At 45.7% G+C, this 17,141-nt stretch overlaps 1 protein-coding gene across 2 annotated transcripts; it reads left to right on the top strand.

Moving 5' to 3' along the window:
- Window positions 1-2,200: 2,200 nt before the first annotated feature.
- LOC115361641 (cadherin-1-like) lies at window positions 2,201-15,869 on the top strand. 2 transcript variants are annotated; one of them, XM_030055159.1, is made up of 11 exons: window positions 2,201-2,344; window positions 2,964-3,078; window positions 3,437-3,519; window positions 3,917-4,072; window positions 9,549-9,689; window positions 9,837-9,992; window positions 10,356-10,500; window positions 11,758-11,930; window positions 12,451-12,579; window positions 13,485-13,670; window positions 15,084-15,869. In XM_030055159.1, exons 1-11 carry the CDS (start codon window positions 2,288-2,290, stop codon window positions 15,246-15,248), a joined length of 1,506 nt encoding a protein of 501 aa, XP_029911019.1. In that variant the 5' UTR covers window positions 2,201-2,287; the 3' UTR covers window positions 15,249-15,869. The 2 variants fall into 2 exon arrangements, with proteins under 2 accessions (XP_029911019.1, XP_029911020.1); XM_030055160.1 differs by lacking the exon at window positions 13,485-13,670.
- The last annotated feature ends 1,272 nt before the right edge of the window (window positions 15,870-17,141 follow it).

Genomic DNA, 17,141 nt, shown 5'->3' with positions numbered 1-17,141 from the left:
TAATGACCTCTACTTTCTCCTCCTGCTGCTCCTTTCAAATCAGAAACACACACAGCCCAACAACGCTGACCTTCACCACCACTGCTGTCTCCAGTACACCAGTGCAGAAGAACACAGAAACATATCCCACACCAACTGGATGGACAGTCCATACAGGCCCACTGTGGTCTGGGACCACAGTGGGCCTGTTGTTACTGCTGATCCCCTCAGCAGATTCTACTCTGACATGGGATTCAGGAACAAGGAGATCCTGCTGATCTGAGCCCAGAATCAGCAGATTGTTTTCTTCTGAATCGGCCCAAGTCACAGCAACGTCTCTTCAGAGTCCACATGCTGAGGAGGAGGTTGGGGTTCAGTTTTGTCCTTTGGGGACAGAATCTGAATCATATATATTTCACAAGACATGTTACTGCAATACTCTGCATGTTGCAAAATGTGACTGACGTGTCGTGATAATTTCGTATCGTGGCCTCTGATTCGCTGCCGTGGCAGGAGCGTGGAGGTGGTCGACAGTGTTTTTTTATTTAGTTTTTTTTCCCCATTTCATTTGGCAAAAGAAATGTTTTCACCTTGATAAATATTAATTAAGTAAAAAAAATCAACACACACACACACACACACACACACACACACACACACATCCACACAGTCACACACACACACACACACACACACACACACACACACACACACCTGTGTTGTCGTAGTTCCTTCAGTTACTGAGAAAGTGTCTGTTCATGTTCTGTCATGTCTCCTCAGGTGAAGCACACCTGTTGTTACTGTTTACACCGACCACTCAGTCAGGGAGCAACCACTGTTACCTGTCTGTCTGCCTGCCTGCCTGCCTGCCTGTCTGCCTGCCTGTCTGCCTGCCTGTCCGTCTGTCTGTCTGTCTGCCTGCCTGCCTGCCTGTCCGTCTGTCTGTCTGTCTTTCTGTCTGTCTGCCTGCCTGCCTGCCTGCCTGTCTGTCTGTCTGCTGTCTGCCTGCCTGTCTGTCTGTCTGCCTGCCTGTCTGTCTGTCTGCCTGCCTGCCTGTCTTTCTTTCTGTCTGTCTGCCTGCCTGTCTGTCTGTCTGCCTGCCTGTGTCTGTCTGTCTGTCTGTCTGCTGTCTGCCTGCCTGTCTGTCTGTCTGCCTGCCTGTCTGTCTGCCTGCCTGTCTGTCTGTCTGCCTGCCTGTCTTTCTTTCTGTCTGTCTGCCTGCCTGTCTGTCTGTCTGCCTGCCTGTGTCTGTCTGTCTGTCTGTCTGTCTGCCTGCCTGTCTGTATGTCTGTCTGTCTTTCTGTCTGTCTGCCTGCCTGTCTGTCTGCCTGCCTGTCTGCCTGTCTTGCTGCCTGTCTGTCTGCCCATCTGTCTGTCTGTCTGTCTGTCTTTCTGTCTGCCTGTCTGTCTGTCTGTCTGCCTGTCTGCCTGCCTGTCTGTGTGGTGGTGGGATGTGGGATGTTGTCCTGTGTGGATTGAGGCCACTCAGACTGTTGAGGCTGATCCTCATGTTGATCCTGGTCACAGTTTCCTGCTGAGCAGAGGTCCTGGTCAGGCAGGTGTGTGTGTGGCAGGTATGTTGGACAGGTGTGTGTGTGGCAGGTATGTTGGACAGGTGTGTGTGGGGCAGGTGTGTGTAGGGCAGGTATGTTAGACAGGTGTGTGTGGGGCAGGTTTGTGTGGGGCAGGTGTGTGTCGGACAGGTGTGTGTGGGGCAGGTGTGTGTCGGACAGGTGTGTGTGGGGCAGGTGTGTGTAGGACAGGTGTGTGTCGGACAGGTGTGTGTGGGGCAGGTGTGTGTAGGACAGGTGTGTGTAGGACAGGTGTGTGTCGGACAGGTGTGTGTGGGGCAGGTGTGTGTAGGACAGGTTTGTGTAGGACAGGACCAGGTTCTAGCCTTAAGGATCGGGTTCCACGCTCTGACGTGCGGAGGGCCCGGTACCTCAGAGGCAGGTACCTTGGAAAGGTCGAGCGAGGCCGAGGTTGTTTCTGTTCCCATTTCATTTGGCAAAAGAAATGTTTTCCCTTTGAACGGGCTCGGTTGTTTTTGTTCCTCAGAACTGTGTGGCTGTGAAGATCCAGGCAGTTGTGCCGCGGGCGGGATGGAAACCACACCGCGACTCAGGGGGGATCTCCTCAGATGGTGGGAGGAGCCTCTGGAAGAGAGCAGGTAGAGACACACCTGTGCTGTGCTCCTGCTATAACTGCTCTGTACCTGGATTCCTCTTCAGGTGTGAAACTTTCCTCCAAAAACAAACTGCATTTTTATTTCTGCCTGACCGGGAGAATTTCAGTCTGATCTGAAGAGATGGGGAGCGCCGGCTGTACGCTGCTGGGACTTTTAACCTCAGTCGTCTTTTTTCAGGTGAGTTCAAACTTCACTGACAGAATCTGCTGGTCAACCAAGCAGCAAGCAGCCAGACCTGAACTGTTACCTGTGCACTCTGCAGACACAGATTTCCCATGAGCTGGAAGCACAGGCCGCACATCTGCAGCTCCATCTGCAGATCTGAAGCTCTGAGATCTGAAGCTCTGAGATCTGTAGCTCTGAGATCTGAAGCTCTGAGATCTGTCCCTCTATGTAGATTGTCAGATCTACAGATCTACCGTTGGAGTTGCAGATCTGCTGGTTGCAGCTGAGATGCACAGCTTGGCGTTGTTTGGCTCTTAAAGCTGGACTGAGCAGCGTTTCTCCTCAGTTTCCTGGGCGGTCGATGGTCCTTTTCTCACTGCAAGTCGTTTTTTTCTCACCCAGCTCTGTATGTTGTTGTTAGAGATGAATGTCTTGGATTACTCAACGTTTTAAACCAAACAAGTGTAACTTCTGCGTTTTTCTGACAACATTAACGTTTGGGCCCAGAAATCAGTTGAATGGTTTCGATGTGACCTGCTGAAATGTTTCTGACGCACCTGGAATACATTCATAATATTATTGTCTTTATTTGATTGTTCTAGCAGCTTTTTAAGCCAGTTTTTATTTGCAGGCCCTGACATTAGTTCCCTGTGAGGCGGTGGCGTGTGTCCCGGGGTTTGAGGTGGAGAAGCTGATTTTCAGAGTGTGCAGCAGGCAGCTGCACAGCCGCTGGACGCTGGGCAACGGTAAGAAAACACAGAAACACTGAACGTCTGCTTCAGGGCCGTGGGGCTGCACACAGCCTTAGAGTCTCTGACAGTTTCTATCAAACAACTGAATCAAATCCTGTAGAATTTCTAAGGGTATACAGTTTGTGGACATGCCTCCTGTTGTGTGTGTGTGTGTGTGTGTGTGTGTGTGTGTGTGTGTGTGTGGTGGCTTGTCTGGTGGGAGGGGCTTAGGACAGAGAGGGGTGGGGGAGAGCTGCAGGGGGGCGCTGTACGTTCAGACTCTGGTGTTGTTTGGTTGTGCCCGGCTGCAGTGGCGCCCTCTTGTGGCCTCAGGTTCTAGTGTGTATTCCTGTTGTGTGTCTCTGTGCTGCAGTGGGCTTCCAGGGCTGCTCAGCCCGCTTTGCTCTCAGCAGCAGCGACGGACGCTTCACGGTGGACGCCGACGGCACGCTGACGGTGAGCAGCACACAGCACTCAGTCTGCTGCACACCTGTGACACACCTGTGACACACCTGTGACACACTTGTTGACACACCTGTGACACACCTGTGACACACCTGTGACACACCTGTAACACACCTGTGACACACCTGTGACACACATGTAACACACCTGTAACACACTTGTTGACACACCTGTAACACACCTGTGACACACCTGTAACACACCTGTGACACACCTGTTGACACACCTGTGACACACATGTAACACACCTGTGACACAAACAGCAAACTGTGCAGTTGATCTTACCAACAGAAAGGCTGTCATGTTGCACCGAGCTCGGCGGTGGATCAGCTGTTTTTCTCTGAACGTGTCGCTCAGTGTGACGCTCTGCTGTGTGTTACCTGGCCAGGTGAACGCTGAGCTGACTCTGCACACAGGACACCACGACTTCCTGATCCACGCCGTCAGCTCCCAGAGCGACCAGGTGACCGTGCCCGCCAGGGTCAAGTACGACTGCAGCCAGCAGGAGTCCAGCAGCCAGGACGCCCCTGCTGGCAGCGCACAGGTACTACAGAGGAGTTCGAGCAAACACAAACATAAACACAAAACACAAACACAAACACAAAACACAAAACACAAAACACAAACACCAACACAAACACAAATCCAGCCGCAAGCAGTGATTAAGGAATCCAAGCCCTGTGCATGTTTTACCATGATGTAGCGCCCCCACTTGGCTGATTTGGTCCATAGGTAAAGAGGAACTGAACACCCAGGAACACCTCCTGCTGGAACTAAGTGGTTAACACTCTATTATAGCCATCATTAATAAAAGGTAAAATTATAGTTAAATTAAACTTTAATTATTCTACAATTAACAAACAAAGAAATGATTATTAACAAAGTTTACTTATTACAGAGTAAGCTATCTAAGGATTATTACACGAGAGGGTGTGCATCACTGTCGTGACAATAATGATGGTCAAGCACACCCTCGAGTGTAATAATGCGATATACAACTATTACCAACAAAATAAAATGTATGATCAAACTGTATCCATACTGTGGGCATTTTGCTCTCAAAATATCAACGTTTGTTTCCTGTCTGCATTTACCAGCGCCACTGTAGGCCTAGCTAGCTCAGCCAGTCCAGTGTGTGTAAACACAGATGAGCTAACCTCTTGCTTTGACTGTACTTGTTTACAAATTCTTGATACTGTCGCCCCCTTAAAAACCAGATGTTGTAAACCCATTTCTGAGCCCTGGCTAAACGACAGCACACGAAAAGCCAGAAGAGAATGCAGGAGGGCTGAGCGTCAGTGGAAAAAAGACAAGATGCAGGTGTCTTTTGACATTTTGAGGGACAGCTGGCGCATGTATCAGCAAACTGTCAAAGCCGAAAAGATGAAATATTTGTCAGATATTGTTTTAACTACTTGTCACAAGCCTCAAGTTCTTTTTAAAACTATTAATGATATTCTGGATGTCCCCCAGTCTGTCTGTCTCGATGCCTCCTCTGAAACATATGAGCTCTTTCTACAATTTTTTATTGATAAAGTAGCCAACATTAGAGCCAGCATCTCTACCCCGACACATGACCCCTCTATTACAGTCACCTGCCCCGCCACTTTTAGCCGTTTTGAGCCTTTCTCTCTCTCTCAGTTAGAGGAAATTATTTCCCACATGAAACCCTCTGGCTCCCCTGTAGACGTCCTTCCCCCATGCCTTGTTAAAGAGACTATCAGGGTTATAGAACCTACTGTTCAAAAAATCATGAACAAGAGCCTTGCAGGAGATGTACCAGCAAATTTTAAACATGCTGTGGTGCAACCGCTTATTAAGAAGCCCAACCTTGACGCCTCTGTTCTGTCTAATTTTAGGCCGATCTCCAAGCTCCCGTTTCTTTCTAAAGCTTTAGAAGAAATTGTAATTGTCCAACTGTTGTCATTTCTGAAAACCAATGGCATTTTGGAGGTGTTTCAGTCTGGTTACAAGGCGCTGCACAGTACTGAGACTGCACTCCTAAAAATTTTTAATGACATTTTTTTGGCCACAGACTCTGGTGACTCTCTCATTCTCGTACTGTTAGATCTAACTGCGGCGTTTGACACAGTAGATCACAGTATTTTGCTTTTTCGCCTGGAGCACTGGGTTGGCATAAAAGGTTCAGCTTTGGAGTTTTTTAGGTCATACCTGTCTGAAAGGACCTTCTGCGTCAGCCTGGGGGATGCGGTATCCTCCACGGCGTCTCTCCACTGCGGAGTGCCTCAAGGCTCAATCCTTGGGCCAATTTTATTTATGCTGTACTTGCTTCCCCTAGGATCTATTTTTAGAAAACACGGTGTCTCCTTCCATTGTTATGCAGATGACAGTCAAATCTACCTGCCTTTGCAGCGAAACAATCCTGACTCTTTAAAACCTTTGTTTGCATGCTTGGAAGATGTCAAAGCATGGCTGGCTTTAAACTTTTTAAATTTCAACAACAGCAAAACTGAAGTCATGGTGTTTGGTCCCAGCAATGTACTTGGGCCCCCTTGAATCTTTTGTGAAGATAAATGCTGTGGTGGGAAAGAGCTTTTTTCAGCTTAGGAGGCTGTCCAAGGTCAAACCCTTTTTATCGCGTTCTGTTTTTGAAATGGTTATGCATGCTTTTATGACATCCCGTCTTGACTATTGTAATGCTTTGTATGTCGGTGTTAGTCAGGCCTCCATCTCCCGCTTACAGTTAGTCCAGAATGCTGCTGCTCGTTTGCTAACCGGTACACGTAAGCAAGAGCACATCACCCCTGTACTGGCCTCTCTCCACTGGCTTCCTGTGCCTTTTAGGATTGAGTTCAAAATTTTACTGTTCGTTTTTAAGTGCCTAAATGGTTTGGCACCCACCTATCTCTCCGACCTGTTGGAACCCTATGTTCCTTCAAGGTCTCTCAGGTCCTCCGATCAGCTTCTCTTGGCCGTTCCTAAATCCAGGTTGAAGCTCAGGGGAGACCGGGCGTTCAAAGTGGCAGCCCCAAAGCTGTGGAACTTAGACTTAGACTTAGACTTAGACTTAGACTTCTTTTATTGTCATTGCAGAAAAAAACACAGCAGTGAGATTTTGGCAACGAAATGTCGTTGCTTGGCTTCCGGATTACAGCAGAGATGGAATTGTGGGACCGTTTAGGTATATATAAATATAAATATTATACATAAATATAGTCTATATAACTGGTATGATATGGTCTATATAACTAGTGCTAAAAAACAGGAGCTAAATAGTAATGAGTGCAATTGAGAATAGCTAGATAAAACAGAATGTACAACAACAGACTAAACAGTGTAAACAACTGAATAACCAGTATAAATAATAATAATGAATAATAATAATAATAATGAATAATAATGAGTGCAATTGAGAACGTACTGCCGCTGAATGTTAGGCAAGCCCCCACTCTGCAGGTGTTTAAATCACGCCTAAAAACACATTTTTATTCCTTGGCTATTAAAACATAGCCTGCGTTGACTGCTTTTATGTACCTATGTGTCATTTGTTTGTATGTAACAGTGACTATGTTTTATGTTCTTCTGTGTCATCTGTTTGTATGTGACACCTTGCATGTTTTGTGTTCTTATGTCTCTTATGTGTCATTTGTTTGAAAGTGACACCTTGTATGTTTTATGTTCTTATGTGGTTTTTTGTTCGTTTTGTGTTATTTGTTTGTTTGTTTGTTTTTTGTCTTTTAACTTGTACAGCACTTTGGTTCAACTTTGTTGTTTTTAAATGTGCTATATAAATAAAGTGGTATGGTATGGTATGGTATGTTTTTTTGCTAGTATTCTCTCCGTTTCAGTGGGATCATGAGATCTGACGGTAACTAGTCCTTGTCAGCCAACTTGGGCTGATCATGTTTTCTAGACATCGTGATTCCCCAAAACTGAATAAATACACACACAGCAACACAAAACTGCTCTGCTAGCTCAATCATGTTGGAACTAGAATATCCGCTGGAAAAAATCATTTTTTCATGGACTTTTCATGCTGACTTCTCAGTCATTTTTATGCTAACAGGTGCCGTGACAGCGACTCAGCAGCACAGCTGATCTTCATCTACAACCAACTCATATTAACAGTTATAGTTAAATACAGGCTACTGCTTTTCAGTGTCGGCGCCACAACAAACATCTCTCTTTTCATAAAGTCACCGGCAGATGTTTTATTTCAGCTGGGGGTGTGTCACTCCAATTTAACGTCAGCTCCGATTAATGTGGCTAAGCAGCAAAAGTAATGACAGTAAGCAGTCACATTAAGGCTGAACAGAGTTATAGAATCACCTTTTCAGGCTGTTATCAATTTACCTCTGAAATAAAGACCACAGTTTTCACAGATGTTGATTTATTAAATGTTCATTTCAATGTACAGATGCAAACAAATTGACAAACTAATTAAATCAATGGCCTAGAAAACTCATAAAGAATAAACAAATTAATAACGATTAATAGGCTCATTAATAACTGATAACATTAACACATTAATAACAAGAACAAAGTTACAGCCGCACATCTCCATGAGAAATCTGACAGGTACTGTCCGTGGTGCTGAATCTTCCTCAGCAGGTACTGTCCGTGGTGCTGAATCCGCCTCAGCGGGTACTGTCCATGGTGCTGAATCTGCCTCAGTGGGTACTGTCCGTGGTGCTGAATCTGCCTCAGCAGGTACTGTCCGTGGTGCTGAATCTGCTGAGGCATTTCATTCTCTTTATTATAGAAATTAAAGCTCCATAAAATTCACGGAGGATCTTGCTTAGCTCTTCTTTCCTTACAGCTGAGAAATCAGCTGTTTGCCCGGTGTTTGTCAGGTCGTCTTGTAGACATTTGATGGCCCAAGACGTTGACCGGGCCGTACCGGCTTAATTTCCTGACCTCTCCAGCTGATCCAGCTCTTCACTCGTCACTCTCGCGTATCTCTCCTTTTTCTCTTCTGTCTTGTCTTCCTCGTTCAGCCGTTTATCCAAACTTAGGTCGCCAAAGAAATCAAAATTGACAACCAAACGGTCCATTATGCAGGCTAACAAAGCTGACAGCGGCTTTTGATTCGGGTTTCGGTGAAACATTTGATGTTGCCATGGAAACCACACAGACTTGGGCAATAAGATATAGGCGGAGTAATATTTTCAGTGATGAGGTATTTTTCATTTGAGCACAGCTAGCTGTGCTGTCATGCTCATTTGAGCACATTCTAAACGTCTGATTGACCAATCAGATTGCTCGGTCGGATCTACTTGTTGTATAATAACAGCACACATTATTATTGTTGTTATTGTTGTTCTTCTTCTTATTATTATTATTGTTGTTGTTTAGATGTGTGCAGCTGTTACAATTCCACGATCTAACTTCTCCCAAAATCACTCTCCTTTTTTTTTTTTTTTTTTTTTTTTTTTTTTTAATTTCAAGTTTTGTATGTCAACTCCAGGCTAATGACTCCCATAGACTTCAAGTCTTTATGCTAAGCTAACAGGAAATGCTACCCATAGGAACTGAACCAGTGGATGCACAGAGGTGGAAATGGTGTCCAACATCTGGTCTCAGTCTGGGGAAGTCAGAAAAAGGGAGATTTTGCCCAAAATGGTGGAATACTCTTTTAAATCATCTCAAACAACTCTTACTGTTGTTTATTGTGTTTCTGTCTCAGTCAGTGTGTGTTGCTGTCCATTCTGTATGTGCTCTATGCTGTGCTACTCTATGCGCTCCGGTGCTATATCTGTGCGTTTCTATGCTTTTCTGTTCTTATTTGTGCTGTTTGTTCTGCCACAGGCTGTTACTGTGTGCTTGACTTACCTGTACTTTGTTTTGTCTGCTGAATGGCCGTGTGTGTCATTGTGTCTCTTAAATTGAAAACACGTTCATTTTGAATTTGAGGTTGCCTTTTAAAACTGTGGCTGGGGACAGCAGATGAAAACTGACTCTGACTCTCTTACAGTTTAACTGTTCGTTAGTGTGTGTTGTCCCTGATAAATAAACTGTCATGGTAACACTACTGACAGCACACCTCTATGTTTTTCCAGATTCCAGCCAAATCAGATGTTCCTGTTCTGTCCTTCCCCAAACCCTCTCAACATCTGAGGAGGAGGAAGAGAGCCTGGGTCATCCCTCCTATTAATTATCCTGAAAATGACAGAGGACCCTTCCCCAAATTTATGGTGCAGGTAAGAACAACCACAGATCCAGTTCATCTGCATTTTGAATATTTACATTTGGCATAGACCGTTTCCATTGCTGCCACAGAGGAATATATTGATATATTGACACAGGTATATTGCTGCCTTAAATCTGTGTTTCTGTGTTTTGTACAGATACGATCTGATGAAGATAAATTTAAGACAATCAGGTACTCCATCAGTGGATCAGGAGTCGACCAGCCTCCTGTCGGCCTCTTCGCTGTGGACAGAGACAACGGGAATCTGTACATCACACAGCCGCTGGACAGAGAGAGACAGGACTCCTACTTGGTAGGCTCTGTCTCTGCTGTTAATAGTGAGTGAGATGATGTGCAGATGTACCCTGCAGTCACCCTGTACCTTTAGTTCCGCAACAACAACAGAAAAAAATCTATTTGTCAAATAAGAATGAAACCACTTTAAAGCTGTCCCAGATATACCTGATGACTCACACTGATGAAGATGTGCGGGATTTAAAAGACGGTCCACAGTGTTAAAAACACCTCTGAGGCTGTTCCTGTTAGTATGGATTAACACAGAGGAACTGTTTTTCTCCTAACCTGCTCATTAAAAGAAGTTCTTTCATTTGTTGGTAATGAACATGAAGCATTGCATCACACTGTTATACAAACATGATTTTTTGTGTGTCTGAAGATTGTAGCTCATGCTGAGGCAGTCGGGTCAGGAGCTGTTGAGGAACTCATGGAAATCAGGGTGGTCGTCATCGACATGAATGACAACGTACCCATTTTCACCAAAGACACCTTCCTGGGAGACGCTCCCGAGGCCTCGCCTGTTGGTGCGTCCTGCAATTTAATAACGCTGACGTTTTGTAATAAAAACCTTGCTTTTGCTTTTTGAAATAACTTATCACACATTGGGGTTGTTATTACATGATACAGAGGTTGTGCTTTTATGTATATGTAATTATTCATTAGATTATGTAATAACATGCCAAAATTGCTGTCATTATTTACACCAAGCCCTTCACACAAGTGTTTGATTTTCACAAAAATCAACAAGACCCACTGGAAGTGGCTGCTTCATGTAAACAATATTAATGTAACTTAGAGATTCACTGAAAAAAATCATGTTTTACATGGCAGGGTTCACATCACATCAGCTCCGCTCGCTAGGAGCCTCGACAGAATCGGGTTCGCATAATATCCAAGCTTTTGCCTCATGGAGACCCGACAGAGAAGAATAGAATAGAATAGTTTTATTGTCATTGTACATGTACCACAAAATTGAATGCAACCCTCTCAGCGCAAAGTTCAAGCCTATAAAAATCAGTTAAAAAAAAACAAAACAAAAATAAAACATAAATAAATAAATAGTAAAAAGGAACATGGCGTTCCACCTGTTCCTCAGATCTGCGTCCTGCACCTTGGACCGGCGGCCCGGGGCAGGACACAGGGCCCGCTTCACTGTCCAGTCTGGTTCCTGCTGCTTTCTGGCCTGTTTGTCCTTATTTTGATGTTTTGATTGTCCTGTACGTCCCGTCCGAGGGCAGCGGCTCAGACAGACGTCCTGGGTGGGACGGGTCCCGCAGGATGTCGAGGGCTTTATCGAGGCAGGAAGAGCTGAATAGCTCCTCCCAGGAGGAAGAGGGCGCCAGAGTTTTTCTGGGCGGTGTTGCCCTGCAGCGCTGCTCTGTCTGCCAGAACACACACACACACACACACACACACACACACACACACACCAGGAGCTGTGGAGGTGTGGGGGCCGACTCGAACCCTCTTTGAGTGATCTGAGAGTGGGCAGAGCCGCGACCAGCAGAGTAGATACCATGTGGTGGAAAAAGGGCGTAACAGTCAGACGAGCTGGGACTTGGACACGGGCTTTGGCCAGGTCATTCCGGCCGTGTGGCTGCCTTTCGAGCTAAAGCAAATTCCACTGCCCCCCTTTCTCTGCTTTCTCTAGTTATGTAGCACCAATTTCAAAAATATTTGTGCCTTTCTGTTGCCTACACAGTCCTGTTTCATGAAAAGACCTTTCCAGCAGTAAAATCACCCTTTAAATCTCCTCTTGACTGATTTGTTTCTCGCTGCAGGTTTTGAGGTGATTAAGGTCGAGGCCACAGATTTGGATGAACCTGGTAATGCCAACTCAGATATTCGCTACAGAATTCTGAGACAGGATCCAGAGCTGCCCAACGGCAATATGTTTGCAATCAACCCTGTGAGTGGAATGATCCGGGTCAACTCTGCTGGGCTGGACAGAGAGGTGAGGCTTTAAAGACGTTCCATGTCACACTCCGGTACTACAGGTAGCTAACATGGGGGCTGCTCACTGAGGGACTGTCACGAGGGTACGTGCACAGAAACGTCAAAGTGGTTTCTTAGGGTTAGGGTTAGTAAATACTGAAGTTCTGAATAGTGGAGGCTCCCTGAGATCGAGTGTGTACGGGGAATCTCAGTTTGTGATGTGGGCCTCTGTGCTAAAATGTGCCAAAACACTGGGACCACCCATAGGTGGTGACATCATCTGCCACCAAAGATGACCCGGCACCCTGCTTTTCACTACACGAGGTCAGACTTCACACAGGTGTGGGTTGGGGGTTACGTTACTCTTTAAGGTTCCCAGTATATCAAAACCTGCCTGATATGCTGTAAAATCCCACTGAACGTGGTGACCTCTCTGGGGTGAGAAGATCTCCAGGGTTCCTGCCTGAAGAGGCTGGAGCAAACATGGAGCAGACAGCAGGAAGTGGAAGCATGACCACAGTGTGTGTCTCTGCCCACAGACATGCAGGAATTACACCTTGGATGTGCAGGCTGCAGACCTAGAGGGACATGGACATTCAGGGCAGGCGAGGGTCATCATCTCCATCTCCGACAGCAACGACCACGCCCCGGCCTTCAGCCAGTCCAAAGTGAGTACCATGTACCCAGCATGCAGTGCAACCTGTTGAGGCAACAGCAGGCCGTGTGTCAGTGTGGTGCAGCTGAATGTGCTGCTAGCTAGCTTACATAGCACTCCTGACACAGGTGTCAGATGTTCTGAAAAAGGATGATAAAAAGCTCACCTTAAGGCTCATTTCTGCTCCCTTACATAGGAAAATAAAAGTGTCCGTTTAAAGGTCATTAAACACATCAACACAGGAGGACGGCGGTCCGTGAGGTCATTAAACGCATCATGAACACATCACCAAACAACTCCTGGTAAAGTTACAGTGACGTTATTTCAGTGTGCGATGGTTTAAAAATGTCCCCTTCATGTCTCGCTCATAGACCGCTCTCTCTTGAACTATCGGCTCCTTGCCACCGCGATTTCCGGTGCTGCTGCTCCATTTGGTCTGCATCCGGAAGCTTCCTGAAACCTGCACAAATACAGAGGAGATGAATTCAGAGAATGGACAGAAGGTTCCATCTGTATCCAGATTTAATGTTGAGGAGAAGTGAGCGTTTAGATACTCGTCCCTGTGTGTTCCTACTGTGTTGTTTCATGCTGGAGATATAAACTTGGACAACAGAGTGAAAAGATGACTTCATGACCAAGGCTGGGACTGAAATACAAAAGGAATGTAGGCCACGAGTCACAGAGGTGAAACCAAACGGTTGTCACATTGAGAAAGCCCCCCCCACCCCCCCCAGATATACCTCTGTGCATATTGATATTCTCAAGTATTAAACATGTTGAATTAAAAACATCATCTGGACAAAAATGTCTCATGTTTTGTTGAAAGACAGACTACAGTGTTGTGGTTCATATTCTGAGGTGTGATGGATGATCATTACCCAAACACGTGTTGTGTCTTCCTTCCTTCCTTCTTTCCAGTATGAAGCGACGGTCCCAGAAAACAAAGTTGGATTTCATGTTGCTAAGATGCTGGTAACCGACGGTGATGAGCCCCATTCTCGAGCCTGGATCGCCAAGTTCACGATTGTCAGCGGCGATCCCGATGAATATTTCACCGTGGAGTCAGGAGCCAATCAAAACGAGGGCATCATCACCACTGCCAAGGTAAGAGGTCAGCAGAGTCTGCGGGCCGGTGTCACCCCACGGTCCCACGCCTTCTGGGGAGCTGCCGTCGCATCGCCGCGCTCGCACAGATTTTCTTGCGATCACGGCTGAGGCTGCAGGTCCTGACAGATTCCTACAGTATGTGACATGCGCTCAGGTTGTGACTGAGCCTTTTAAGAAGAGAGCGTGCACATTAATGATCAGGTGCCCTAGCATGCACCTTGTAGCCATACAGGCTTATTTTCATCTGTAGTCCCTGTGCAGGTTCATGCTTTATAAAAACATGGAGGAACAAACATAAGACGCATAACAAGCAACAAAAAGATCCAACACACACAGCAGAGGGAGAACACACACATCTAAATTACACAACCATAAAGCACAAACCACAGCACCTGTTGATTTTCAACAGCAGTTGAGTTTAACATTATTGCCTGAACAGAGTGAATTTTGCATTGAAAACTGCACCTTCACACACGTGTTGCCCATGAACCTTGTAGGTTCAAACTACTTTTGCAAAAACTGTTTCAAAAAAGTTACCTATGCACATTTTGCAAATTCTGTATGTCTACATTTTCCACATAATTCATACCATTTTTATTTTATATATTCTTTTCACTAGGTAATAAGTGGTTTCTGTTGTTCCTCACAGCGTCGCGGTGGGCTGTGATCCACACCGTCTCATTCATGCATCTGCATTTAACATGTTTCAGTGGTAAAACTGTAGGATGTGTCACTCGTTTACTGTTTAAAAATGACTGCATTTTGTGTGAGGGAAAAGTTTCAACCAGCGCCACCTACTGGTTGTCTGTGGAGGTTCTCAGTCAGCAGCTCCTGGTTCTCCACACGGAGCTGAACTGAGGTCAGCTGGTCTGTCTGCAGGTTCTTCAACACGTTTCTCCTCTTCAGCTCTGACAGACAGGTGGGACGTCCCAGCTGTTCCACCTGTGAGCTCATTCTCCAGGTGACTGCCCCGTTAGCGCTCCTTCCTGCTGGGACCACCTCGTTAGTGTCGTTAGGGTCACCTGAGGGTCATTAGGGTCACCTGACTCCAGGAGGGACAGGACAGTGTTGCAGGTGGGAGACAGGAGGTGTGAGAGCTCCTCCTCTGCTCAGAGACAGTTCCTCTGTCCAGCCATCTGTCCTCCTGTCCAGGACATGAACCTGATGGTCCTGGAAGGTGTGTCCCTTTTCTTTCAGCTGCAGGTAAACTGCTGAGTCATGACCTGAGCAGTTGGTCCACCTGCACAGGTTAAACACGTGGGACCCCCCACCAGTCTACTTGTTGTGTGCAAAGAGAAACAACTTTCATTTTCTTGCTTAAAGGGAAACAAACATCAGTGCACCTGAAAAAAATGAATGTATTTGTTTTTCTTGTTCACAAGAGGTTTTTCTGATGCCTTGTCCCTGCAGGGCCTGGACTTTGAGCGGGCCCGTCAGCACACCCTGCTGGTCGCAGTGGAAAATGATGTTCCCTTCGCCACCCAGCTGCCCACCGCCACCGCCACCGTGCTGGTGAATGTGCAGGATGTGGACGAAGCTCCGATCCCCAACCCAGGTGTTGGAGGAGCGGCCTAATGCTAAACCCAACTCCCACTGCCGCCGAGCCTGACCCCTACCGCCGCCCAACCCGACCACCACCAACGCTACCCATTGCCTCTTATCTCACCTTTGCATTTCACTGTTTTGTGTTGCTTTTCAAAAAAAATAGCATGACTATCAAAGTTATTATTGTTCTGAATTTTTCATTAGTTTTTATTTTTATTTTGTTCTTAATTTTAGTTTCCAGCTCAGTTTAGTTTCACTTTAGTCTCTAGAGCGGGTTTGCTGGTTTCAGATTATTTTTTCTTGTTTGAAAATGTTTAGTTTGAGTTGAGTTTTTCTTAGTGTCAGTGTTAGTTGGAGTTTTTTTATTCTCATGGGGGGTGTTTGTCAGAAAAGGTATTCCAGTTAAAAGCCAACATGTTTCCTGTGCAGAACTCAGATCCTCTCCTCTCCATGCAGGGGAGAGTGTAAACTGCCAGGCTGATGAATAAAGTGACTGCGGCTCGTTTCAGATCACATCTTAAAACTTCATTTTATACATTTACTTTGATTGTTTTGACCATCATTATGTTTCACCCTTTCATCTTTTATTATCATAGGTTTAGATTGACTTTGAGGATATTTGTCTTTGTCAAAGCTTTTGTGAGCAGAAATAAAATTTAACAACAACTCAGCGTGTGTGTGTGTGGCTTTACACACAGTGCATATCAAAAACACACTCATGCTTTCACATTTAATAGGAAATAAAGTTTATTAATGACCTCTACTTCCTCCTCCTGCTGATCCTTTCAAATCAGAAACACACACAGCCCAACAACGCTGACCTTCACCACCACTGCTGTCTCCAGTACACCAGTGCAGAAGAACACAGAAACATATCCCACACCAACTGGATGGACAGTCCATACAGGCCCACTGTGGTCCTGATTTATTTTCATGGATTACAGATATATAACATTACAGATTGATAAAATGTTGACTCTGACTTCATGTCATTTAAAATAATGATCAAATTAACCTCACAGAAGTAATGAATTGTTATAAACGTGTCTTTGATTGGTTTTTGTTTAACTTTGTGTGAACGCCAATAAAATAAAACAAAACCACTATCAGTGCATCTGGTTATCAACCTAAAAAATCAAAATCTTTTACTAAAAGATTCCGTCTCTCAGCTGATATTTCATCTCCAATTCATCACATCACAAAACATCCTCTACATAACTTTTAACGCGCTAGAAATGCGCACATTCTGATTTTATACATACAGTTCATACGCAGGAAATGATGTACACAGGGTTTTGTGCGTACGCATCTTGACCGTTTCTATGGAAACTGAATTGTTGGACGCCGCGCGGCCGCACGCCGCCTGCCGTGCCGCCGCTTTCCGCCAGGCGGCGCCTCTCCGCCGCTGCTCGCTGCTGTTGGCGACAAAATGGCGTCTTCCTGGGCGGCGTGAGAAGCTGCAGATGTGTTGTTTTTACAGCTACAATCACCCGGGCTTTCACACCTAAACCTAGTCTGCACTCCGACACGTTTAATATAATTTACACCCATTAACGAGTAAGTATTGTGTGAAGGATCATGCACAGCCTGTTGTTTGTGTAGCCTCTGACAGCTGACGGCGGAGCCGCCATGTTTCTCGAGGGAACAGCTGGGAACAGCTGGCAAGCGGAGTCAGTTACGGTCAGATTTGACTGAAACTGCAATAAAGAGGAGCTGCACTGACTTGTCCCCGTAAATGAGCTCACTCCTCAGTGCTGGCGTGTCTCCATGTTGGATAATAAGATGAATATTTAGGGAAGGTTCAGTTAGCCAGCTAGCAGCTAGCAGCTAGCGACGTAAAGCTAATGCAAAGTCTGTCCCATCTGCTAAGACTAATGCTAGAGTTACCGTTTACTGCTTAAAGGGCTGGCGAACACACAGTCA

This window comes from Myripristis murdjan, chromosome 7, assembly GCF_902150065.1.
Source record: "Myripristis murdjan chromosome 7, fMyrMur1.1, whole genome shotgun sequence".
Classification (NCBI taxonomy): Eukaryota; Metazoa; Chordata; class Actinopteri; order Holocentriformes; family Holocentridae; genus Myripristis; species Myripristis murdjan.
The sequence above is the reverse complement of the archived record's forward strand: the minus strand, read 5'-3'. Positions and strand labels throughout refer to the sequence as shown.

Coding starts and splice junctions, on each gene's coding strand:
- LOC115361641 (XM_030055159.1), top strand. CDS start 2,288: ATGGGGAGCGCCGGCTGTACGCTGCTGGGACTTTTAACCTCAGTCGTC. Junction 10,501..11,757: donor TCCCGAGGCCTCGCCTGTTG/GTGCGTCCTGCA, acceptor TTCTCGCTGCAG/GTTTTGAGGTGATTAAGGTC. Junction 13,671..15,083: donor GCATCATCACCACTGCCAAG/GTAAGAGGTCAG, acceptor TTGTCCCTGCAG/GGCCTGGACTTTGAGCGGGC.